At 44.0% G+C, this 26,860-nt stretch overlaps 1 protein-coding gene across 3 annotated transcripts in view; it reads left to right on the top strand.

Moving 5' to 3' along the window:
* The first annotated feature begins 3,676 nt into the window (after positions 1 to 3,676).
* Positions 3,677 to 26,860, top strand: part of dnmt3ab (DNA (cytosine-5-)-methyltransferase 3 alpha b) — a 35,941-nt gene continuing 12,757 nt past the window's right edge. For 2 of the 3 annotated variants that reach the window (XM_084013810.1, XM_084013809.1), the window contains exons 1-6: positions 3,677 to 3,785; positions 4,867 to 5,077; positions 7,934 to 8,041; positions 13,405 to 13,756; positions 19,284 to 19,330; positions 21,240 to 21,380. In XM_084013810.1, the coding sequence (XP_083869936.1) occupies positions 4,994 to 5,077; positions 7,934 to 8,041; positions 13,405 to 13,756; positions 19,284 to 19,330; positions 21,240 to 21,380 (732 nt within the window). In that variant the 5' untranslated portion in view covers positions 3,677 to 3,785; positions 4,867 to 4,993. The remainder of the gene's footprint in view (positions 3,786 to 4,866; positions 5,078 to 7,933; positions 8,042 to 13,404; positions 13,757 to 19,283; positions 19,331 to 21,239; positions 21,381 to 26,860) is intronic. The other variant, XM_084013811.1, reaches the window with a different exon arrangement.

The following is a 26,860-nucleotide window of genomic DNA, read 5'->3' as shown; positions in this document are numbered from 1 at the left end:
TAAAATATGGCCTCGACCGCTCATGTCCTGATTGTTGGTGTGGTTTTCATTGATCATCACTAAAGGTCCCTTTACCGTTTCCAAGCAGTGTTGGGAAATAAGGTACATTTCTGAAATATCATTTTGAGGTAACTTTATTTCCCTTTTCTTAACTAACTCCTTTCTACTTTCACCTCTTCAGCAGGAAATATTACACTTTTATATATTACATGACAGCTGAAGTTATTTGGTACTATGCAAACAGTAACAGCACATTTTGCTGATAATATTTCTCTAATTTTTACTTTTTAAACATAGAACTTTGACTATAAGAGTATTTCTACATTGAGGACTTCTCCCCATCACTGAACACTGTTTGTGTTCATCGTCGGATCGCCACATGTGTAGTCGTAAATCTTCCCCTTCTGTTTCTTTGTAACTCATTTTTAATTTCCTCAGCTCATAGGGAGCTAGACATAACTCTATTTCTTTGTTGTTTTAAACGTACGCACATTCCAGTTAAAGTGGTTTGTTTCTCATGGACATGGAAGAAAACAAAACCATGTGTCTCTTGTGCCCGAGCTGTCCCTCACAAGCTTATGCTTATTTTAAAACGTTTCAACAACAACAAAAAGCCCTTTCCTGCTTCACCTACAGACCCAAATCACAAACGGGCCTCTTTCCTGTTCCGGCTCACGGATAATGACAAAGGCTATCCAGGTGAAATGAGGTCACTCTTGTCTGTAGGTCATGTGGCTTGTCTTTTCTGCGGCTGAGGCTGCTGTCCTCAGTTGAACCACTCGGTGCAACTGAAAGGAGAGACGCCGCTGCTTCCAGATCAGTGAACCACATCCGCCTGCTGCTACACATTTCCTCTCTCCCTCGTTGCCCCTAAAGTGCGCTCAATCTGTCTCACATGGAGCCGCTCCGTTCTGCCTTTAACCTTCCTGCATCTGTAGCATCTACCTCACTGTGTCTCCGACTAGCGGCGTCTACGGGATGAGTGTCGCTGTCGGCGTAATGAGATGCATGTAAGAACAGAGTCCACACGGCGTTCGAGCTGCACTCTAGGAAATGAAATGTAGATGTGCAGGACGAATATCCTGCTCAGAGGAGTAACATCGAGAATGCATGAGATGAGCCATGTGCTTACATCCGTTTCAATATTCAGATTCATGCAGAGTCACAGGCAGTACAGGAGAAAGCTAGGGAGAATAAAATCTAAATGTGTTCATTACTTTTTATTAATACTATTTTCTAAATATTGGTCCACAACAACATAACTGTATGGCCTATTTATTAGGCCCTATTTTGCGTGTTGCCTGCAGCGTCAGCCCCGTGCATCACCAAAACGAATGGTTACAGAATTGGCTGTGATGAAATGTGCACCAGCTAAATTCTTGCCTAGGGCGCCAAACTGGTCAGGGTCAGCGCTGGGCTTAAGGCCGAATAGATGATTAGCCCGGTGCACCCAGGAATGTTGGACAATCTACTTTACAGAGTCTTGTGCTGCTTGTTGAGCATGAGAAATGTGTGCAATGTTGTTTAGATACATCCACGCTGGTGGAGTTTGCATTCTCCCTTTAATGTAGACTACAGGACGGGAGTTCCCAAACTCATTTTGTCGTACCCTGTTGGAAGCGAAAACAATCTAAGTCTTGAATTTTAATGATCTGGTAACAAAACTGGAGAAACTAGCAAAGTGAGCGTAACGGAATTTGACTCAAATACTGTAACATGATCAAAGACATGAATGGTCTCTTCCTACATGTTTCTTATTAGTTAATGCAAATAAAAATTCCAGAGGTTTATACATAAAAGACAAAGAATTTCCTGCCACACCAGCTGTAACTCCATTGTTTTGGATTTCCATGCTTCATGCATTATGAGAACGTCGCAAAAGTACAAGTTCGTCTCTCAAGTTTGTACTTTACGTGCCCTTTTTCTACTTTCTGAATCGATTTGCTCGATACTGTCAGAGGACTCTCGTTTCTTTATTATTCCTAAATTAATCTGATTAATCAAACACAGCAGACATTTATTCGTCATAGCAGGGGAAACATAGGTGTAACTAATAACATTAATGGAGCAACGCAACGCAGCAATTAAAGTTATTAGTCACATGGGTGGACCATGAGTCAGGATGTCTGTCGTGAAAAGGGTCAATTCAACTTGAGACAGCATAAGAGGACACTGTTTTTATCCCTAAATACATCGCAGGTATCACGGCAGCCAAAGAGTACACAGAACATGGTAGAAATATACGGAAAATACATGTCAAAAGTGTAGAAATGTAACTGTTGCACAAGCAGTAGGCTAGAGGACCAACGTGATGCAAAAGCTGAGGTTTGTGCACATGGACTGTGCAGAATATGCAAATGCACCCCACATACAACACAACACGTAGACATGAAGCACTTTACCAAGCTGTATGTACTCACACACACCTACACACCTACACACACACACACACACACACACACACACCTACACACACGCCTACACACACACACGCCTACACACACACACACACACACCTACACACACACGCCTACACGTCAAGGAGAGGCATTACGTTAGAAGTTTACATCAATGTCAAGAAGCAAATATGCATAGCTGTTGAAAGCACGTTTCGCTTCACTAGGCCTCAAAGCTGGCCTGAGGCAGCAGCTAATTACATGGCTGCTTGGGGCCCCACAGCCACCAGGGGGCCCATAAATGCAGCAAATTAAAATGGGGAAGTCTCCTCAGGTTCCTGTGTTCATTTTGTCAACATGCATTTAAAATTACAGTGTGTGTGTGTGTGTGTGTGTGTGTGTGTGTGTTTGTGTATTTGATGCAGAGATTACAGCTCTATTGAACACCACTTTGACATTTAACCATTCTAATTACACATCATATTTTATAATAATTCATAGATGTGCACATATGTGCCGTGAAAAGTTCATCTTTGAAAAATAATAAGTTGTAACCTTGTAGTACACTATTTCAATTCCACTGGTGATATGTTTCAATGTAATATGATAACATCATGGTAAAATGTATGACTTGGACTGTTGTGTGACCATGACGACGGGCCTGTTTAGGCCCATTAACAGGCCAGGGTGGTACTGCCTGACCTCTATATTGGATCCTTAAAATCAACATAAAGCACATGTCTCTCTGCAGGGGAAGTGTTAAACACAAGAAACGGGTCTGGTGTTTACTTTTGCCCTGAGGTGACATCAGAGGAGACCTTGGAGGGGCCACTGGGTAACTCGATGTCTCTCAGGTGGAACATGAGCTTAAACATTAAGCAGGGAAGTGTTCCAGTCGGCCTACTAATACTTAAACCTTGAAATGAAAAACATTGAGGCATCCCTGAGATGCGTATCAGCTGATCCTCACTGTCCTCGGCTACATTTGTGTTTGTCTTCAGTTATTTCTTCATCCTCTTTGCCGTCTGTATCTCAGCAGTCAAATAAAGATATTGACCACAGAAAATAAATATAATAATGAATCACAAAAATGTTTTTAAATGGCAGTTAAACAGCAGTTTGCGTTGTTCCCCGTGCCAAGAAGAGATCTCGATGTGTCTATTAGGGATGATTAGAAGGATCCATGATAATGATTGATTAGCCTCAGCCCACCTTAACCCCCACTCCCGCACACTGAGACGAGCCGGCCGTCTTTAGGACCCTGTGGCAGACCGTCTGCCGGCCCCTGCAGTGAGAGCGGTGCATCTGGAAGAGAGCTGGCCGGCTGGGGGAGGTGGAGGACGGGGAGAGAAGAGGAAGGAGGCTCCGGGAGCAAGCGAGACAAAAAAGGTCAGGCCTGGGACTTGGGGAAACGGGTAACGAACACAGAGATTCGCGCATTTCGCTCCGCGGTAACCGGCGGCGCTAACCGCAGGGAGGCGAACCTTCACGTGAACGGCAGCCGTGAAGCCCGAGAGCGGAAGGCGCTCGGTGGAAATGGGGAAATAGCGAGTAAGCGCTGCGCTGCTGCTGCTTTTTCCCCCTTTTTGCGTTTCTGCAGATGTGCTGATTGGACATCGCGATGTGCACTTGAACTTGGCGAATGTGTGCAGCACCGAACCGGGACCACGGCACCGGGAAACACTGGCCTCCTTACAAATAAATAAATAAATAGCAGGACGGGGATTTGAGTGGCCGTGGCCTGTAAAAGAACCACAACCCCCTGGCTCACATCGCCCCGCTCCCCGCTGCAAAGACGTGTAAAACTTTGCCGTTTTAACGCATCGCCAGAACCGGCCGCGGTGCTGTAACGGGGGCCGGGCCCGGCCGCGGCTGTGCAGGGACATGCGGTGACATGCAACGTCTGTGTGGCCCAATCATAAATTATCCCCCCCAAGATGACACGTTCTGGTTGTTGTCCGATTCTTTTACAGCTCCGAACACTTCCAGCAAGCCTATTAGACCTGTTAATTTAACCAGAACCGGCTGTCATCCATCTTGACGTAACCGCAAGAGGAAATTAATCACATCCTGTGCCTATATGAATATAGATAGATAGATTACTACTTCCACGAGTGTAACCGGCTTCGCTGTCCGCATGGCTGCTAGTGTGACTTCATTTTAATAAGCAGACAATCGTCCTGGGATTGTTTGTACGGCGTCCCTGCAGGTAACGGGCACACATGAGCAGCCATGCCTGCTGCACTCCCATGCATCCATGTGGTGTAAAGAAGGGCCTGTAGGCGGTGGTAGCCATACAGTATCCTATACAGGGTCCTACACGACGTGCACGCAACAGAAGGAAAGGTTTATGACACAGAATATACATTTAGCCAAACTGATGTGAGGAAACGTGCTGCATGAAACTATCCTCAACTTATTCCTTATCTGGAGTTCCTAATTAACACGTTTGCCTTTCTTTATCTTCCAGGAGAGCGGAGAGAAAAGGGATCATCTCTCTTTTTTATTTTTTGTTCCTTTTGAGTTTATTTTCACCTCATCATCTACATCATCGCGCCATTATCAGACATCACCCATAAGCCCCGTAAGAGTCAACGATGCCGTCCAACACCGTCACCACCACCACCAACACCACTGCGTTCAAAGGCTCAGACTACAGCGACCCGCCTGGAAAGAGAATGGTAAGAAACACGTGAAATGTGAATCTGGCTCCAGGTGTTTCTGAGACTCCTCTGAAGTTCTGTTTGTTGCTGAATGACCCGCGGTTCATGGATGGTGGCTTCAGAGAGCTCATGCAATTGGTTTTGAATGACTTGAGCTGATCTGTTGATTAATATTGGATTTCAGTCTCCATCACTGCAAAATGCAATTTTTTTGAAAGCCCTCAAACTCTGCAGATTTAAAAAAGGAGATTAGTCCCTCCTGTGTTTATCCAGCAGCAAAGATGCAGTGCCTTCTAGTCCTAAACTATGGGTAACGAGTACATGTGTGCATGTTTGCTCATAGTACAGTTTGGTAGCATTACTGATGTCACATGCTGGTTTGTTCACTTCAGGTCAAAGCTGCTTTAAACTCTTCCCCGTTTTATGAATGGAGTTAATCAATCGGTCAAGCTTATTGATCTCTGCCATTTAAAAGAGTGACTGGAGTCATATTTGTACTGAAGGATCCAACAGCCATGTCACCTGTTATGATGCAGACAGACGTGTCTGCAGCATCAGCGTGGAGGCTGTGGCGAGATGCTCTGTATTACGTGATGTCGCTGTTGGAGCGGTGGTTGGTGACGTGGGCGTTGGCTGGTGTAGGTTGGAGCTGGAATGGCTCTACAGCTTTTTTATTTTACTGGGGGGGGGGGATCCGTCCTCTTCTACGTTCCCATTACACAGTACTGCCCCTTAGTCTTGTTGCCTGGCAACAGACATTGCCTTAAATAACTGGCTACCCAGACGGAAATAGATATTGACAATGTAGTAGGGTTCACTCGAGGCAACAACAACAACAAATCATATTTCAGGCTTTGCTGTTCTTATTTTTTCCTTTTCTTCTTTCCAGAAAATATGAGGGTGAAGCTGCGTGTGAAAATGGCGTGTGTTATTTCCGTTCAGTGTGTCTGTGGGGTTGGGGAGTGAGCGGCGTGGCGTATGTAGGCTGTTCCTGCACAGATAGCCAAGCCCACTGAATTGTGTCATCCATGTAAGTGGTTCCCGAATGAGGCTGCACACCAGGCTGCATTCAAAGTGTGCTATTATCTATGCAAATTCTGCCACCATGTAAGAGAAAACACACGAAGCACCAGCCTCTCTATTAGTAATCAGAAAATGAACCGCCAGCATCTGCAAAACACATCCTCTCACAACGCATCGATATCTACATTTAAAATGACCTTTTAACGGCTCAGTCTTCATATCCAGAAATTCACTGATGAATATTCTACGATGATTTTTCTAGCAGGATTGATCAATTATAACCCTGTGCCCATGAATCACATCTATCTCTTTATGCAAATCAGGTCATCACCCTGGGACACTAATAGTTGATGATTTATTCCATTTTAGCAGCAAACACCGTCAACAGAGAGAGAAGGTGATGAGATTTCACATTTACAATGTAAACTGGGACCTGTGAGATTGTATGTTTAGGATTTTAATTAAACTTATTGTGTTATTTATTGTGTCAAACCCACATGGACGGATTACATCTTCTGGTCCAAATGCTATACTATTTAGATGTACAAAAACAGCAGTTACAGATGCTCACCTTATAATATTTAAGATGTGTTGATGCATTTTGAAAGCAGTGATTGATCCGAAAAACAAATCTATATTCTGTTCACTTTACAGGGCAAAGTGAACAAATTAAATGCAGAAAAGACATGCTGGTGTAATGAATATAAAGGAAGTGTGCGTGCCTTCAACTGATGTTTTTATAAAGTGATACAAAGATTGGCAGCGAAGGTCATTATTACAACTGCATGACCACGATTACACAGGTTTAAAAAACAGCCAGACAACAAATACATCACTGATTGCTCCATAGCCAGGACAGCACAGTTATCAAGTATCATGTTCAAATTCAGTCAAAGGGTAAACATGTTTCCAGATAGTTCTGAGATAATGTTCTCAAGTAGCAGCAGTAGTGAGCCCATCTCCATTACCTTTCCTCTGTAATCAAGTCACTGGATTGAGTTGCTGCATCATCATTCATTAGTCAAATAGAGAGTCATCTTAAAGTTGTCTTCTGTCACGTCATCCCACGCCACAGCGCCCAGGATTAAAATTAAACAAGTTAGCAGAGGAACTCATGCAGAATGCCTTACAGTGCAGAGAGCTCATTTATCTTTGAGGGAATCTCACATTCAATACTGAAGGAATTTAATAAGGACCCAGTCCTCCACCCCCCACCCCAGCTGTCAGGAATGGCCTTGCAATCTCATTTGCATTCAGACCTGGTGCTGGTGGTCCTATTCAGTCAATATTGAAACTCAAAGCATCTACATTAGGATCATCTTTTCTCCCATCAACCCCAGGGGTACTTGGTGGTGGTGGACATGGGGCTTTGTTCACGGGGTTGACAGTTTTATTAATCAAAGGGAAATTGCAGAAGGAGGAAGGTGGGGGTCGGTCAACGTCTTTGTAGCGGTGTCAAGAGGGGGTTGTCTGTGGAAGGTCAGCGTTGCGTCCGTGGAGCTTTCACTTCAGCCGGTTTCAAAGGGAACACGCTCTTCAGTTTCTATCTGTGTCATTGTCCACTCAGCCAAAGACACTCAAAGACCCGCTGGAGTCCCCCGCCAAATGTTCAAGTGTTTCACGGTGCAGGTTTTGTGTGCGTCCTGCAGATCCAGGATCACTTCTGCTGAACCTTTGGCTGAGGTGAAAACCGCCACTTGGCCTACTGTATGCACAAGTACAGTTTGTCAATACCTGGAAAGAGGCGTATGTGCATTGAGGCCTGAAATGTAAATCTGACATTCCCATAGGATGTCTGTTAGTTGGATTATTACAGTTTACCGAGTCTAAGTCATGATGTGTTGTTAACAGGGTGAAAGCACAATACGGGACATGGACCTGACGACAGAGGAGAAGTCGGCTAAAAGTAGTGCCTCTTGTAAAGCCGGCAAGCCTGGAAGAAAGCGGAAGCAGTTATCAGTGAGTGTTGATCAGACACACAACACCACATCCATCCTTACATACTTGGTTATTGTCATCCGTTTTACAAATATATAGCTAAATATTGCTCATAGTCAGGACACCACAACATAAAACTGCACATTTTATTTGTTTATTTATTGGATCACTAGTGCCTTTTGTGAAATAATTCTAATGTCCTCCTGCTATTGAATAGGAAGTGTGTGTGTGTGTGTGTGTGTGTGTGGGGGGGGGGGGGGGGGGGGTCCTACTGTCACGGAGAACGGTGAGACGTGATTCATCTTTAAAATATGGAGATAAATGCATGGATATGAAACGTGACAGAAATAGCTAAACAATATTGAAGAGATGTCAGATTACACAAACTCTCCGGGATGGGAGGGCGTTTCTGATGCTGCTTGACCACTTGGGTTGGTGGACAACGGTCTATTAGCCTTCAACCAGAGTGAACATAGGAACTGCTGAGGAATCCAAACCTTTCATAGCCGACAATTGGACATAATGTCCACTTGATCAACCAAAGGCGGTTGTTTGGAGGCGGGTCAGCTCTCTTTTATACATTGTTCTTAAAAATGTGCACAATAGAAATTGCCTTTGAGGGGAAACAGTCCAAAAGTGTACACTGTGATCTCATGTCCACTAACACCACCATCATCAAGTCAGGCCTTGTGAAATAACGTGTCATGTGAAGGAGTTTTAACAGGACCCAGTCTCAAATGTGGCAGGGTGGGCTTCTCAAAAGTCTTGGTGAACATTCTGCAAATTTCAGTTTTTGTTGTAATGATTTAAAAACATTGACATGTCTGCACAAGATGAAGCCTATCAACAGCCTCTGTACCAAATAGAAGGACCTTCAGAAACACCACATGTACTACAACATAAAACATCACTACGCACAACAAACTACATCAACACCATTTTAAAGTTTGTGATGTCTTTTGCAGTTAAAAGCCCCGATTTAATAACAACTCCTGCGCCAACTTGTACCTGGGTATTTTTTTATTCCCTTAGATGTTATCATTTGCATAAACCTGTGCTTTAAACATCATGTTAATCAATTCTCATTGTGATTACCACAAAAAACACCAAAAGCAGGAACGATGTTGTATGGTAGGGAGGGATATTTGCTAGTCTGTGTCAGTGTGTATTTATAGCAGCTGAGTGGTGCTGCCAGGAAAAGATAAAGAAAAGTTATATTCAGAATCAGCGTCTCTGAGCGAGTGTTTTCACAGTTGTGGGGGATTGACCACATGTGACAGATGCTCTACTGACAAAGGTGTTTCGTTGTCGTTATTCTCCTCAATGAGTAAAAATGTACTTGTTATGCCGTCTATTAGGTTTTTCTTTTAAGTCTGAATCCTGAGGACACTTGGATGTGGATTAAATGTTGCATTTTGTATTATTAAATATCAGTCAAAGCCGGTGAGTAGCTGTTAATACACTCAACAAAAATATAAACGCAACACTTTTGTTTTTGCTCCCATTTTTCATGAGATGGACTTAAAGATCTAAAATTCATTCCAGATACACAATATTACCATTTCTCTCAAACATTGTTCACAAATCAGTCTAAATGTGTGATAGTGAGCACTTCTGCTTTGCTGAGATAATCCATCCCACCTCACAGGTGTGCCACATCAAGATGCTGATCTGACATCATGATTAGTGCACAGGTGTACCTTATACTGCCCACAATAAAAGGCCACTCTGAAATGTGCAGTTTTGTCTCGCAGCAAAATGCCACAGATGCCACAAGCATTGAGGGAGCGTGCAATTGGCATGCTGACAGCAGGAATCTCAACCAGATCTGTTGCTCGTGCATTAAATGTTCATTTCTCCACCATAAGCCGTCTCCAAAGGCGTTTCAGAGAATATGGCAGTACATCCAACCGGCCTCACAACCGCAGACCACGTGTAACCACACCAGCCCAGGACCTCCACATCCAGCAGGTTCACCTCCAAGATCGTCTGAGACCAGCCACTCAGACAGCTGCTGAAACAATTGGTTTGCATAACCAAACAATTTCTGCACAAACTGTCAGAAACCGTCTCAGGGAAGCTCAACTGCATGCTCGTCGTCCTCATCGGGGTCTTGACCTGACTCCAGCTCGTCACCGTAACAGACTTGAGTGGGCAAATGCTCACATTCGATGGCGTCTGGCACGTTGGAGAGGTGTTCTCTTCACGGATGAATCTCGGTTTACATTGTTCAGGGCAGATGGCAGACAGCGTGTGTGGCGTCGTGTGGGTGAGCGCTTTGCTGATGTCAATGTTGTGGATCGAGTGGCCCATGGTGGTGGTGGGGTTATGGTATGGGCAGGCATCCGTTATGGACGAAGAACACAGGTGCATTTTATTGATGGCATTTTGAATGCACAGAGATACCGTGATGAGATCCTGAGGCCCATTGTTGTGCCATACATCCATGAACATCACCTCATGTTTCAGCAAGATAATGCACGGCCCCATGTTGCAAGGATCTGTACACAATTCTTGGAAGCTGAAAATGTCCCAGTTCTTGCATGGCCAGCATACTCACCGGACATGTCACCCATTGAGCATGTTTGGGATGTGCTTGACCGGCGTATACGACAGCGTGTACCAGCTCCCACTAATATCCAGCAACTTCACACAGCCATTGAAGAGGAGTGGACCAACATTCCACAGGCCACAATTGACAATCTGATAAACTCTATGCGAAGAAGATGTGTTGCACTGCATGAGGCAAATGGTGGTCACACCAGATACTGACTGGTTCTGAGTCCCCAGACCCCCAATAAAGCAAAAAAATGCACATTTCAGGGTGGCCTTTTATTGTGGACAGTCTAAGGTACACCTGTGCACTAATCATGATGTCAGATCAGCATCTTGATGTGGCACACCTGTGAGGTGGGATGGATTATCTCAGCAAAGCAGAAGTGCTCACTATCACACATTTAGACTGATTTGTGAACAATGTTTGAGAGAAATGGTAATATTGTGTATCTGGAATGAATTTTAGATCTTTAAGTCCATCTCATGAAAAATGGGAGCAAAAACAAAAGTGTTGCGTTTATATTTTTGTTGAGTGTATATATAAACATGCTTCATAGCAGTGAAAGACAGTTTTTCATTCAGTGCATCTCTCTTTGTCTCGTGAATATGATACATTTTTTGGCATCCGGTGCAATTCATTATCATCCTACTTACTCATTACTGTATAACCAAATAGCCAAGTGAGTGATTCAATCATGAGTAATTTAATCACATACTACATACTATAGCAACCAGCCAGCAGTCTTACAAATATTCTATATTATATTATATTTGAAATTTCCCCTGGAGATCAATTAAGTATCTATCTATCTAAATACAAACATTTGTAATTTTAAGAATTGAGAACACTCATTTCATCTTTCTTGTCTCCACCTACTCCTGAAGAAATGATCTGGCTCTTTAATGGTGAAATGCCTCCACGATGTTCACCAGGTAGTCGCTCACAGTCTGTCTGCTGTTTGGTGTGAAGCAGGGAGCGTACAGTATGATGAGCACAACCTACTTTCTGAAAACAGCTGAGTGACACAGCTGGATTTGACACCGATGAGAGCAAAAGGTTGTGGACTGCAAAACTAGAACAAGGCCCTGAAACAGAGAATGGTCCGTGGAGCTGAGGCGAACTGCATCACTGGATGAATATTCTATGTGGGTTTGTCGGTCCAGTGATTGGAAGTGATGTCTTCCACATTATACATGATAGCTGTAAGAGATTAGGTATTCGTCCACTCTCTGCTCGTCTGAGCTGCCTGATGTACTGACTATGACCTTTGACCTCTGGCAGGGGCAACATGTAGTTCACTAGGTCACTAATCTGTTGCATAATTCTTTCAGCAGCAGTTGTGTGTACCGTGTGTGTGTACCGTGTGTGTGTGTGTGTGTGTATCACTTGAGTTTGCATGCGTCTGGCTTACCGTTTGCCTGAAACTCACACAAACACACAAACCACAAACCCTTTTTCCAGTTATGAATATTAAACTGTGGACTTGTTGTTTTCATTCTTCGTGTCAACCAGATTAACTGGAGTGCTGCTGTTTGAATGAGTGCAGCTCTTCAACATTCACAGTTCATTTGCTCTCGGTTACAACAATGATGAAGTCATTTAGAGTTTTGTGGTCTGCCAGGAATGCTTTAAATAAAGGTTGGCTTTATGAAGCATGACTTTGGATGTTTATTTTGCATCTTTTTATTCGCATAATTGGCATCGCATTCATTACGCAGACGGTCACATTAAGCTCGTTCTATGTTGTGTTTTCTTATTTGCCCTGCAAGTATGAGATTACATTTGCCCTTCTAGCTTCAGGCACAGGGTCTTTGGGTTTATTAAATACCGTCCGCTGAAAGACAGATACCGCCTGAGGCACTGCTGTCGCCTGCCTGCTGTACCTACATGTCCCGGAGATGAAAGCTTCACCGCCGCTCTCATCAGTGATGTCAGTGTGATCTCACAAGACATGCTCCACTTTCTGCTCCCAGTTACCCAGGAATGGGATCGTCTGAGGAAGTGTGTTTTTCTGGCTATTTTTAGGCAGGAGCAGACTATCACAATTATTCAAACTTGTGTAGTTGAAACAAAACTTTTCTATGTCAAAGTGTAAGAGCTGAAAAGCTACCACCGTAAACTGCAGCTTTAGACAGGTCAGCACTCTTTTAAAGTCACTCCTCTGCAAAAGAATGAAATACTTTAACTGGGCGGAGAGAGAAAAAAGCGTCTTTGTTGTCAAACAGCAAACATTCTTGACATATTTCCATGCTGCTGTAATAATGAATGTGAGACTACAGGAAGCTCAGCGGTGTACCCGATGAACTCTAATGTAATCCCTGGCTCGCTTGCAAGTTAATAGCTGTACGGCAGATTTACTGGCACGGCTTTGAAGTTTACAACTCAACTGTGTAGTTTAACAGAACTGAATGGGAAATTACATAATTCACTGGCTAATAACTGTAGAACATGAGCTACGTGTTTGATTCTTTCCTGATAGAGCTGAGAGGATTTGAGGGATGAAATTAAGCTCGTCTAATATGAAATGAATGAATGCTTTAATTTATATTTTATGTCAAATAGCCCATTGAGCTAACAGAGACTGAAGAGTGCTTATCCTCACTCTGATGGTGCCAGCTGTTTTATTGTTGCCATTGTTATTTCCTCTGCCTGCTGGATGATTTGTTGTCTTCCCTGAAAGGTTTTGTGTATTTCACAGCCAGCTACAGTGATGTGGCACAACTGACTGTTCAAAACATCATATTGTAACATTCTGCCACAGCAATAACAACCTCTAAAGCTGATCGGTTGCCAGTGTTAACATTTCAACCTCTTCCTCCGCCTGCAGGTCGAGAGCGCGGGCTCTCTCAGAGGCATTGTGGGTGTGGGCAACAGCTACACTGGGGTGGGTAGGCCGTCCATGGCACAGGTCCACAATGGAGATGTGGGCGGGCACAGAGACAGGACGTCCGACGCCTGCTTCCCCAAACAGGAGAAGAGGGAAGTGGAGAACGGGATCCCCAGAGACCCTCCCTCCTGCCGGGCAGAGGACAGCTCCAAGGGTCAGAGCCTGAATCCGTCCCCGGAGAACGGATTCCTGCTCAGTCAGGAAGACCAGGACTCTGAGAAAGACAAGGACGACGGCCTGCCGACGCCGTGCAAGAAACGAGGGAGGCGGAAACTGGAGCGGCCGACAAAATGTGAGTTTTTTCTTCTTCTGGTTGTTTGTTTTGATCTGCCCTCTGTGGATACAGCAGGGAAGACATGTGACTAGTACGTGTTGACTAAAGAAGTGTAAAGGGGTGTAAGACTGACCGATGATGTGTGCCACAGACACGGCCAGGATTAGTAACACTGAGGCTAAAAGCATCCATGCTGCTGCCAGGAAGGAAAGGCAGGAGTAAATATTACAGCTGCAGCATAAATCACACATATAATATTTATACGGTACATATTATACTGAATGTTATGCCTCTTGAATGACTGTGTGGCTTACCTACATGCTTTCAACATGTACTACCAGCTACATTGGAATGTGCAATTAAAAATGAGATGTATGAAGGAGAAACAGGCTACTGCAATGGAAAAGCAAGAGAGAAATAGTAAATTGATCTTTGAGATAGTATCGCCAAAAGGAAAGTGGACCCTTTGCTTCGCATGGAGCCCACTCTGTCACTAATGCTCTCACTGAATAAATATCAACCCATTTTTGGAAAAACAAAAAAGGGATTAGAAAGAAGCAGACATGAAGGTTTGAAGGATGTATCCAGGATGCCAAACGTGTAAAAGTGAACCCTGGCCATCGAGACAGGAGGAAATGAACTTAAGGAACAACACTGTTCCTGTAAAGTCAGCTAGGTCTATATTCACTGAAACAATCACAAAAAAGCAAAAGCAGCATGTGCACATTAAAAAAAACATCTCTCTGATCACTACCAGACACATAAATAATCAGGACTAGCTCAAAATCCTCTGCTGCCAGAAAATGAGGAAAGTCTGAAACGATGGGATGAATCCGCCGGTTGTCGGACCCGGGTCGGAGCTGGCTGAAGCGACGGTCGGCCAGTCTGCATTCGATGGTATAAATCACGGGGCACTGTTGGGAGCCGACAGGTAGTTTTGAGTTTTTTAGTTAGGAGATTAACAAATTCACTGAGCCGCCCCTCCACTCTCTGCTTTTTTTGTCCTATCGCTGCCTTTCAGCCACGTGTCTCTGCTGCTCCTCTCTCAGCCTCAGAGACACTGGCTATGACCTTGATGAGGAGTGCAGTAAATAAAGCCAGGGGAGGAGCAACCGTCTCCTGGCAACCAGCCTCTGTTGGGAGTTGGCAGGTCTCTGTTGTGGCCGCCTCCCCGTCGGGGGCCCTGCCAGGTGGATGGCGTCGTGCCCAGAGCTCTTTAGAAACTGAGTTTGCACTCTGTATTCACCTGATTACTGTGTCTCGGATCTGTTACTATACTTTGAAGCAGATATCTGGGATAACCCTGTTAGCCTTCTTTGTAAAGGGCTAAAAACGGGTTTTCCCGAACCAGGTCTGCAACTCTGCTGCCTAGTCTTTGTTTGGCTCCGATGCTGCTCGGCTCCAGTACGATACAATGGAGAACACAAAGCACACGACAAACATCTGAATGTACAGTTTCACCTGAATGTTTCATCACACAACAGTGTTCCCCAACGACACGTCTGTTTGACAAATCTGCGTGAACTTAAAGACTTAAAGGTTCTTCGCTGCTATTTAAATGCTCTGAATATTGAACGAACTATTTGCCAAGTAAAGTCGAGTAACGTTTCCATGAGCACAGACTGATGTCGCTCTCCCTCTGTGTGTGTTGTATATGAGCCTCTCCGTTCTGTGTTGACGGAGCCGGTCTGGCCCGTACATGCTTTAAATGCATGTTCATGAATGTTAGCTTAGCCCACTGGCTAGCTCATGGCCACCGTTCTGCACTGCCCTTAGACAGAGGTTACAGCTGTGTGTGTTATAGAATATAAATTGCATTGTTTTTGTTTTTCATCACAATGGAGCTTCAACACGATTATATAGACAAACTCAAGCTTACCAGACTTGCAGAAATAAATTAGAATACATTGCATCTAACTCTCACAGATGATCTCACAGAAATCACTTTCATCCTGACTGACGTTCTTCATGCCATCTAAGCTTAACCTTTAACTGAGCAGTACCTACAACAAACACTTTTCATCTCTAACTGAACGACCACGTTTAAGCACAGCGACACTCACAAGATAACGCTCGACGCGTCACGTCACTCTTAATAAGCCGTTTTAAAATGTCAGTTCAAACTTAGACACACAGGATGTGTCTGTTGCCTTCTCAACTGCTTGGAATCAACAGAAAGAGGAACTTAGTTGTCACCATTAGCAGTTCTAGCCACAAAACCAGAGGAAACACTAGATTAGTGGGCTGTCGGGGGTCCGCAGGTCCCTTAAGACCTGCAGCAGATGTTTAAGACATGATTTTGTACTTCAAGGCTGCAGGCAGTGGCAGTCACGTTACAGGGTTAGGGTTAGGGGGTTAAGGTTAGGGGGTTAAGGTTACAGGGTTAGGTTACAGGGTTAGGTTACAGGGTTAGGTTAGGTTAGGGGGTTAAGGTTAGGGGGTTAAGGTTAGGTTACAGGGTTAAGGTTAGGGGGTTAAGGTTAGGGGGTTAAGGTTAGGGGGTTAAGGTTACAGGGTTAAGGTTAGGGGGTTAGGTTAGGTTAGGGGGTTAAGGTTAGGGGGTTAAGGTTAGGTTACAGGGTTAAGGTTAGGGGGTTAGGTTAGGTTAGGGGGTTAAGGTTAGGGGGTTAAGGTTAGGGGGTTAAGGTTACAGGGTTAAGGTTAGTGAACACAGTGCAGGATGGATCGTTTGTTGTTTGCAAGTCGCACACACACAGATTTGCTGTCTGTGAGTAATATCTGATGCCGATGAGACGCTGAAACAAAATTTATGGGATCAAACTAATGTGGAGGATTAAGAAAATAAATGGCATACTGTAACAATTGCAATTTAGTAAACAGGCTGTCTGCAGAGCATTATGGGAGCAGACTGTAGCAGAAAGCAGCAGGAGGGGGCACGTGCAAGCTTTCTAAAAAAAATCTTTCAATTCTGATTACATCAGCAAAAACTGCCCACAGTACTGCCAAGAGTTTTTAAGTGCAAAACCCACCACACTGTACGATACCTTGATTGACTTTAAATGTCCTTAAGAGAAACATTATACATGCAGGGAGGTATGAAACGAGTTTGAATAGAGGGAGCGTTGGTATATTCATCTCACAGAGGCAAGTCCTTGGTGGGGGGGCAGTGTGGTAGATCGATACGTCCAGCTAAACAGGGTTTCTGTTATCCATCTGGAGGGCACAGGAAGGATACGAGCTCCGGCTGGAGTGGAACGGAGCTCTAGCAATACGAGAGCTGGAACCCGCTCAAACTGGCAAGGTATACTCTCTGTGGGCAGCATTAGCCAGCTCCCCTCATAAACTCATTGACCTTGGCAGCCTGCACCGCCTCGCCGATTTGTTATATAGTCACTTATTCCCGATGAGAACAAGGAGACCAGGAGAGAGGGCAGGGAGGAGCAAGGGGGCTCAGCTGCACATGGAACCAACTTGAAGAGGGTGCTAAGAGAGCGGACTATTGTTTGGACAGGTCTGTAGGGTCCTTCACTGACAAGCCGGTGTTGGCTGTGCAGAAAACATGCCATCAAAAAGTTGTTCTTAGCCTCTCAGGACTCAAGTGTTATGATAGTGTTTGGGCTTCGACGCTGCAGATCGTCGCAGTGCCATCGTGCTAATTTAAGGCACAGCTGCTTGAATGAAGCGACGCTCCACTGGTGTCACATCAAAGTCTGGGCACAGCAACAAACGCTTTGATTGAAAATTAAAAACACTGTGAAAGTAATACCAGAGGTGTTGGTTTGAGCTTCTTTGACGATGCTGATTTGCTTCCTAATCTGTTTTTTCTACCACTGCTGCTTTTCATGACTCATGGATCCCGACACCGCTATCTCGGTGTTTCAGTTGGGTTGTATCCAGGCTCCCTGGCTAACCCTCGCTGCTCTGCTGGACACTACATGCCCCTGTTGTTGTTGTTTTGGACCTCCACATCCTAAATCATGGCCAATTAAATGGGAAATCCCAACTGGAGCTTTTATTGTGTTCAAGACATTTTTATTAGACTGCGGTTTCAGTGAGTTTCACCAAATATTTCTGTGCTATTTTCGATGATCTTCACCCTGCTGCTGTACCTCTCGCCTCTGGTTTTGCAACTTCCTCTACACATGAGCATTTCCTTTCTTGTGGAAAATGTGTCCTTACTAAGACACTGCTGATGTACTTCAAGAGTCCTGAATCTTTACGATAAGTCAGTGTCGCAAGTAAAAGTAGCAGTATAAGAATAAAAAAAATACTCCATTCCAGGTAAAAGTCCTGAATAAAAAAAAGGTACTGAAGTCAAAGTCTTTAATACAAATGGCAGAAAGTGTTGTTATTATTGTTAACATGTATTGATCATTAACGCTGTAAGTGATTCGAAATGTGAACAATTTTGTATGCTGACATTTTGTACAAATATACTGTATGTAGTCTGTCAGTCATTCATTAGAAGTATAGAAGAAAATGGGTGAACTAAAGTACAGGTAGTTAACAAACAAGCTTACCTCAAGGTCCATTTAGCAGCTGGGGCTTTCAGTCTTATCACATGATCTTCATCAGCAGATTGAATTTGCCCAGTTGTCATGGTGGTATTAGGGAACACCTATCCATGAAGTATTTAAAATCTTTGGTAATCTGTGACATTTCGGTCGATGAAGCTCATATCATATGACGGAAAGCTCCAGAACAGCTAATAAATGGACCTTAAAGTGAGATTATATTGTAATCCTGTTTCTGGTCAATTTTGTAGGCCCTGCCACCATTTTATGTTCCAAAATACAATATACTGCAATATAACTGCAGCAAGAAGAGATTGAATCAAAGAGTGCAATATAACGGTCTAAAATGATAAAAAAAGAAAGATGCCAATGAAAATATATACAATCAGTATGGATTATAACGATATAAACAGGTTAATAGCAGTATCAAATCTGAAGTATAGGTAGAGAACATGGCTAATACCGAATAGTCATGATTATGTCCATGATACTGTACTTAATGTCTCATTATTGCCTCATGTCTTGATGATGTTCAGGCTTTGGAGATCATATACTGTACGGTCCCGGAGTCACAGGCAAGTGAGTCAGTGCGTGGTTGCCTCTGCAGCTCCATGTTAGCGGGCGTAGGAGGACCCGTGCTTATAGCAACCAGCTGTGTGTTGCATGAAGGGGGGATATAAGGTCAGAAGGGTGACATTTGCCAAAGTAAACCTGGCCTGTCTTCACACTGATCATAAACTGGGCAGCCACTCCAAACCCTCTGGGTTGCATCAAATCCTCACATGGCACCTGAGCACACAAGCTCCCATGATCACAGACCATTTTTACTTACTTAACTCGAGTCAGTATCTCACAGTAGTTGTATAAATGTGACTTTAACTTGATCAAACATGTACTTAATGGGATGTGGAGGAGGGTGAGCTGAACAATTTGTGTTCATAAATGTGTCATGGGGGTCATCCATGAACGTGAGGCACTTCAGTCCAACGTAGGAAGATAACCGATGTGGTCATTTTCCACTCTCTTATAAATGATTCAGGCCATCCATTGTGTCGCTGTCTTCTCTCTAGATGTGGAGCACAAGGAGGAGGATGGGCGTGATGCAGTCAAGACCGAGGTAAGATTTCTGCTCAGTCTTTTCTTTCTGTGGCTGCTTACTCTCAAAGGTGTCTCTCCTACTTGCCAGGGCTATAGGTTCCCGTTTAGGGGGAATTACTTTTTCCGTCACAACTGTGAACCCTGTGCTTGCCAGCGTGATGAATGTCCTGGTGCAGCTTGAACAGAAGCAAAAGTGCTTCTTTGAGTAGAACAGTCTAGTATAACTGGATTCTCCACCTAACTCCATCATGTTGTAAATACATCAACCCATGCAGCAATCTGGTTTTGTCCAGTTGCTCTCCTGATTCTAGGCCAGGTTGTGTGCTCGAGGTGAGGTTTCCATGTTGTTTTGCATGATTAGAGCTCGGCACGACTTGTTCGGAAATACATTTGTTTTCTTTCTCAGAGTTAAATGAGAAGATGAAGGCAATTCGCCTCGCTTAGCATAAAGACTGGATATAAGGGGAAATGGCTAGCCTGGCTTTGTCCAAAGATAGTCTGGGACGTTTGTTCCCTTTAAAAAGGAACATTTTGTTAGATAGGCTCATTTGCGTTGTTGCAGAGAGTAAGGCTACGTTCACACCGCAGGTCTTAATGCACAATTCCGATTTATGGCTCAAATCCGATTTTTTGTTTGGCTGTTCACATTACCTCTTTAAATGCGGCCTGTCTACGGATTGCTGTGTGAACAGCTCACGCTCCTGAAGTGACCCGCATGCGCAGTTGATCATTGATGACATCACGCCACAGCGGTGTTTACGGAAGCGAACATGGCAACGGCAACCGGTAACGTGGGACTGTATGGCTTCATGCTAAAAACAGTGTGTGGCGGCAGCCGGCAAATTTGTGAGCGGGTGATTGCACGAAGGAGGAAGAGGAGAAAGAAAATTCACATTTTAATGTCCTCCATGTTTGTTTTGGCTCCCGCCCGCTTTTCAATCAACTTTATTTGTCATTCATTTACAAAACAGTGCAGCGCGGGTCAGAATGACGTCAAAGTCGCATTAAATGCGACCTGGCTGTTCAGACTGCGGTCGCATTCATAAAAATCCGATGCGTATCCGATTCAGTACCACATTTAAATGTGGCCTGAATCTGATTAGAAAATGTCAGATTCAATGCGACTTGTGCTGTTCACATTGTCAAAAGCAAATCAGATATGGGTCACATATGAGCGAAAAAATCAGATTCAGGTCACTTGTAACTGCGGTGTGAACGTAGCCTTAGATGCCAGTCTTATATCTTTCCATAGGTTATGAAGATGGCGCCTGTTAGCTTAGCATAACATAGTGACTGGGAACAGAGGGAAACTGTTAGCCCCCTACCACCACCCTTGAAGTTCACTAATGAAGGTTTTAAATCTTAAAACAACGTATCTTTTCTTCTTCCTCTCTCAACAAGAAAGTGAAATAGCGTATTGTTGTCCTTTTGCTGTCTTCTCTCCCACAAAGAGCTTGCACTGAAAGTAATGTGTATCTGCACCATTGAAGTTTTGCATAGTTGCCCATCTTCAGGGTCCAGACAAACTGAGTAGTTCTCTAGCCTTTGGACTTGTGAAAGAAATGGTACCTAATGGTGAATAGATTTGAAATATCAAATACACTTGGGAGCCTTATTGAATCAGTTGGTGCTGGTGACCTTGATACTGTTTGCCAGATAGTTGTGATAAGACCCTGTGGCATCATTCCTTGCTGCATGCTAAATCACAAGCTGATGGCACCATACGGCACAACATGTGAGTCATCATCTTTTTAGAAATTAGGAATCCCCATTGACTCAACTGCAATGACTCACTTGTTGAGTCTGTTTCTAGTGACAGACTGGAAGCACAGATTTACCACAAATCTGGATGCTTCCTAATGAGAAAAAGGAAGAATAATAAAAAACTAAGTAGCTAACTTTTTTTTTTTTTTTAACACCTTAAACAGGGAGGTCGAGACAGGAGGGGAGTTGGTTGGGAGATCAGCCTTCGTCAGAGGCCCATGCCCAGAATAACCTTCCAGGCTGGTGACCCTTATTACATTAGCAAGAGGACCAGGGAGGAGTGGCTGGCCAAGTGGAAGATGGAGGTGAGTACCCCAGCTCTGTCCCAGCCACTGTAGATTACAGGATCAGGCGTGGACTAAAGCTGCAAGGGCCAAAGACAGGGCGTGTGGTGCATTAACAGCCAAGTGTATTTGATGGGTCATTTGATATCTCATGAAGGTACCATTTATTTCAGTTGATTTCCAGGGCCTTTGTCTCAGTTGGATCCTGCATTTCCTGACTTTGTTTTTGAGGAAAATGTCTCGACGTGATTCAAGGTTGCCCGACATGTATTTTTCTGTGATGACAAATATTTCCATTTAAACTTTCCATATAAATGTAGAGCAATAATAAAACACGCTTGTTCTCAACCTTGAAACAGTAGTTCAACCTCTCACCACGAGATTTAGAACAGCTACAAAATGGACATTTTGGTGAGATTGTTTTGCCAACTTTTCAAGAACAACTGACAACTGAGCAAACTCCATCTACTCTCCTCATAGTCAATTCAATGGAAAACTACAAAATCAAGGACCTTGCCTCATCAATAAACCGGTATATCTTCACCGCATTCAGAATGATCACACAGCACGTCTCAGCAAATGCAGTCCCTCCTACTGCAGCATGATGCTCAATCCTATAACACGTTGCTCATTACTTAGTGATGTCAAATATGACTGCTGGTAGTAATGTGATGTAGTGCAACTCCATGTGCGAGTTACATAACGAAGAGTCTCCGTAGTATCAACATGGGCTCTTCCATTCCTTGTGCCTGTCCGCCCCCTGTGCTCCACTCTGGAGCAGGCTCGGAGAGCCGCCATAAAAATGTCTCCAGGGAGGAAATATTGCCAAATTAGCAGGACATGCCGGGGTCCCACGAGTGAAATGCCGTAAAATAGGAGGCAAGCAGGCAGTCCACATTTCCTAGTTGAGGTTCCCCCTTTTCTTGAGTGTGCCTGTTTTCCCCCCTTTTTTCATCTGGCGTATGGCAAGCTTTGATCTCATTTGCACAAAGACTGATTTGTTTTGGCATCAAAGCCCTTTTCCTGGGGAGAAATATGATGCATGGCTTTCCTGCTCTTTACACACAGCTTTGCTGTTACATGTTTCTGCAGCAGGAAGGACACGGTGGCTGAAAGGGTTAATGCTGTCTTGCACTTTTTTTTCTTTTTTTTTTTATCTGCCTTGTGTTACAGTGGACTTCTCCGTCTCTCCCTCTCCGTTTCCCTCCCCCATTCTTCTCTTGACCCCTCCCCCAGCTATGGAAATGAACTCTGTGCTATGGATATGAGGGTGAAGATGAGGTTTGCAGCAAATTTCCAGCCCTGCTTGCAAGACAGCCTCTTGGCTCGCTGCCAACATTTTGCAAGTCCTCTCTAGCCAACCAGAATTCCTGTCGGCAATCACCTGACTCTGAATTCCCAGACAAAGAAATGTTCATGCTTTCTTTTTTTAAGCGATCTCTTCTACCCTGAGAGTGGGGGTGAAAAAAACTCAAGCCCCACACTGGATTATGAGGGTTGCGCGCTGGTGTGTATGGGTATGTGCACTGCATTGTTTGTTTGCTAACATGGAGGGATAGTGTGCATGTCTGATTAGCCTGCTTACGGCGGAGGGAATATGCTGACTTCAGGTATTTCCACGAGAGTTGTCGAGGACCATCTGCTCTGCTCTGCTTAAAGGGAAACAGTCTCTTTAAAAAAGGAAGAGTGAGCAGGCTTTAGTCGTGTTTGGGGGAAAAAAAGTTGCTTGCGGGAAAAAAGTTTTTCCCGTGGGGTGAATATGTGCTGAAACTATTTCCTGTTTCATAGCAGCGCCTAGAAATGTCAGAGTAGGATCATTTTATTTTAGGTCAGATATATTTACCTTAAGAATGTGGCTGGTTTGTAAGAGCCACCATGATTTCTTTTACCTGATATAACATTTAACTGGGAAAAAGGTGGTTTTTGTAGGCCTCAAATCTCATTCTTTCCCTTTCATTATGTACTTTGTTCTGTTTGACTCATTTTTACTATAGGAAGAGTTATTTGATAACTTGATTTTTTTATTTTAAAGGGCTTTGAAGGAAGCAGAGAAGCCTATTGGAGCATTTTTAACAACTCCACTTGTGGATTCATGGGGAATCTTGTTTATGTATTCATGGCTGACTCTGTAATATTCCTAATTATCTCTTAAAAGGACGCAATACAATGAGAACCAGATGGTCTATTTGGGTGTGACCCCCCAAGGCCACTCGTGAAATACACAGCCTTTGTAGGGATCTGTGCAAAAATCAGGCTAATGAATGCAGTGGCCACATTGCTGCACAATATAACCTGCCACCAATGCATTTCCAGACTTTGCACTTTAACAGCATACTGTTTGCAAGGTGTGGGATCAGCTTTTGCAGCATTCCTGGTCTGATGCACCTCGAGGTGCCTACACCTGTCGTGACTCAAGGATGTTTTTATTATTTGTCCAGAGTCCTGCTCAGCAGATACACTTAAGTCTTTGCACTGAAGATATATGTCACTGTACAATCCATCAAACAATTACACAAAAAAGTCCCCGCTGCGTCTCTGCTGGTGTGCAAGAGAGACGACTGCATTCAAAGGTCAAACTCTTTTGTGTTGCTTCAAAGACTCAGTGTCACATTGCGTGAGGAATAAATGTTCAGTGATAGTTTATTTCATTTAACCTTTAATCTTTCCCCCCCCCCATATGCTTGTCCATGCATTACAAGCGAGTTTTCGGGGCTCACGCGCAACGGTGCTTCATCTCAACAACTGCACTTTTGACTCTTCGAGACGAAGACATTTCCTCGTAATGTTAACAGCCTTTTAATAGGCAGTTATGATCATATAAATGAAACTGAAGCTGTGCTGTAAACCTTTTTGTGAACAATTACAGCCAAGTTTGGATACTAAAGTATTATCTGCACACCCCAGGGACCAATATCACGTCTCTTTTTTCCCCCCTCACAATGCACTCCGTCACCCATTGAGCCCTCAGGCTATCATGCTGCACAGTCCTCTAAGTCAGATTATCTCTTACTGTGCACCCAACATGTCTCTACACTGCCAGAAGCCTGTAGAGCTTCTGCTTTCACTCCACCATAAAAATATCCACCATGACGTCAGTACAGTGACTTAGCGTGGCTTTTCTGTTGTAGTCATGTATAACGTAGTTGTTTCCAAAGGGGGCAAAGTGCAGATGTGTTCACTGTGATGTTGTTTCACGGTTTTGAGATAATAATAATTTGCCTTCTCTCAATATTCATTATTAACGAGTCCCTTTAACTCACATCAAAATGTAACTGAATGGGTTAACCATTACTAGATCTCCTGCCGATTGAAACACTATTTGTTGTTCACAGTGTAGTATTATCAGGGATCAGCGATCAGGATCAACTACCTGCTGTATTTAAACATCTCCAGTTTATCTGCTGTCATTTTTGGAATTTGCCTTCAGTGCGGCGTGACAGCGAGTGTAAGTGGTGGCATTTCTGAGCTGTCAGTGACGGGCAGGCGTGTGTAAATGATAAAGACTGCATTGTGCTGCCTCCTTTCCTAGTCCCCCCTTTAGACTCGGAGGGCCTGTCTTGCTGGTGGAGCTGCACACACACTGTGAGGCCCCCAAAAGGGGGCATTTACAACTGGGAAGAAGTCCAGAGACAAATATCTGGTTCTTATAGCCACTGTACTTTCTCTCCTCCCCCCACTGGCATTTTCAGCGTCACTTTCTCATTGGCTGAGCGGAGAAGGAACCCTGGAGACAGCCTGACCCTAAACACACCAAATGGAGCACAGAAACAGGAGCTCAGTCGCTTTATTGTCACTTATAGATCAGTGCTTGTGATTACTGGTCACCAGAGAAGCAGCTCACTCACAGGAGCACATTCAGAAAACGTCGCTTTGGAGGTATTCTCCGTCAGCACATTTCTTCCTGCAACTGCTCTCCTCTCCTGTATGATCATCGATGTTTTCCCCCCGTACACATTCAGCAGTTTAATTGACATTTGTTAGTTTTTTTTTACCATGTGGAACCAAACATCCAGGCAGGCTGTCGAACACTTACTCCAATGTGCTGGTGCTGGAGCCAAGAACCCTGACACATATGGCAGGGGGCTTTGAAACATCCATCCAGCAGTACAGTACAGATATTTATAAACCACAGCAGAGCCTCTGATTGAAGAGCACATGTTTCTACTCTGCTGCACTGAAAGCCCTCCCCGTGCATCTAAGCACCGCCTCCCCTTAAAGGCACTATTGTTTACGAGTCACACTGGGGGAGAGGACGGAGGGCTGTGCTTTACTCGCTCCCAGTCTCTTTTTCCTCGCACACCCAGTCCACCTCTGGACATTTGCACAGTGTGTGAGACCTGAGAACCTGAGAAGGACGTGAGGAAAGTAAGCACAGCTGTGCAGCACTGCTCTCACGTGGAGCCTATAGAATGACTAACACGTGTTTACATACGGGACTGCAGATACACTGTATATTCTGCAAGTGTGTGCGTGATTTGAAGGAAAAGAGGAAAGTTAACATGTGTGCCCATGTTGAGTCCTCCCGTGTGTGTGTGTGTGTGTGTGTGTGTGTGTGTGTGTGTGTGTGTGTGTGTGTGTGTGTGTGTGTGTGTGTGTGTGAGAGAGAGAGAGAGAGAGAGAGAGAGAGAGAGACATCAGAATGAGTGCAGCTGTTGGGGATTTACTGTGAGAGGCTTAAATCCCGGCAAGGTCTCGTCCTCTCTGATCGACCTAGCGGTTCAGTGTCAGGTACCACAAACCCAGTGAACTCTCCGCTGCAGCTCTAGACACTATAGAGTTACTGTATACCGTGCTGTTGATGAATGAGCCTTGCAGTCGGAGATAAAGTCATGTTTACAAAGGCTGTCAGGCTCCCACAATCAAGATTCTGCACTTACACAGCAGAGACGAGGTGCAAAGCCTTGATGTGTGAGGCCGTAATACACTTTTATTGAGAGTCCTGCATGCTGATGATACAGGCAGGCTTATGATTACATGTATTATATGATCACGTCGCTGCATTAATTGATTTCTTTAAATTAATAATTCAGTGACGAACCCACAGAGAATTCTTCTTTTGTTTTGGTTTTACATTAAAAAATGATTTGACCTACTTTTGGTTAACTTAGCGTTGCATGTTGTGAGTAAAAAACTACAAACTCAAGTATTCAAAGATGACACTAAATGCTTGGTCAGATTCTACTTTCCTTCTTTATGACTTATTTCCTGATTCATTTTGTCAATTTCACCTTCATTCAGTTTGTCTGAGGTCGTCCTTTGTTAGTCTCGGCCATTTTATTATGGCCTTATTCTTTCTATTCGTTTTAGAGTTGACCACTAATAAGTGGGAAAGGGTTTTTCCCAAACCGCACCATTTGTAGATGAGTAAGCAGAAGTTTGACATTTTTCCCGATTTAACGGGGCCGTATCATGAAAAACAAACTACTGGTGCACATACATCTGGATTCATACCAACCCACAACTTGTGAAATAAGACAACCGGTCGTCTTTTTACTGGTTGA

Source organism: Eutrigla gurnardus, assembly GCF_963514095.1.
Source record: "Eutrigla gurnardus genome assembly, chromosome: 7".
Classification (NCBI taxonomy): Eukaryota; Metazoa; Chordata; class Actinopteri; order Perciformes; family Triglidae; genus Eutrigla; species Eutrigla gurnardus.
The sequence above is the reverse complement of the archived record's forward strand: the minus strand, read 5'-3'. Positions and strand labels throughout refer to the sequence as shown.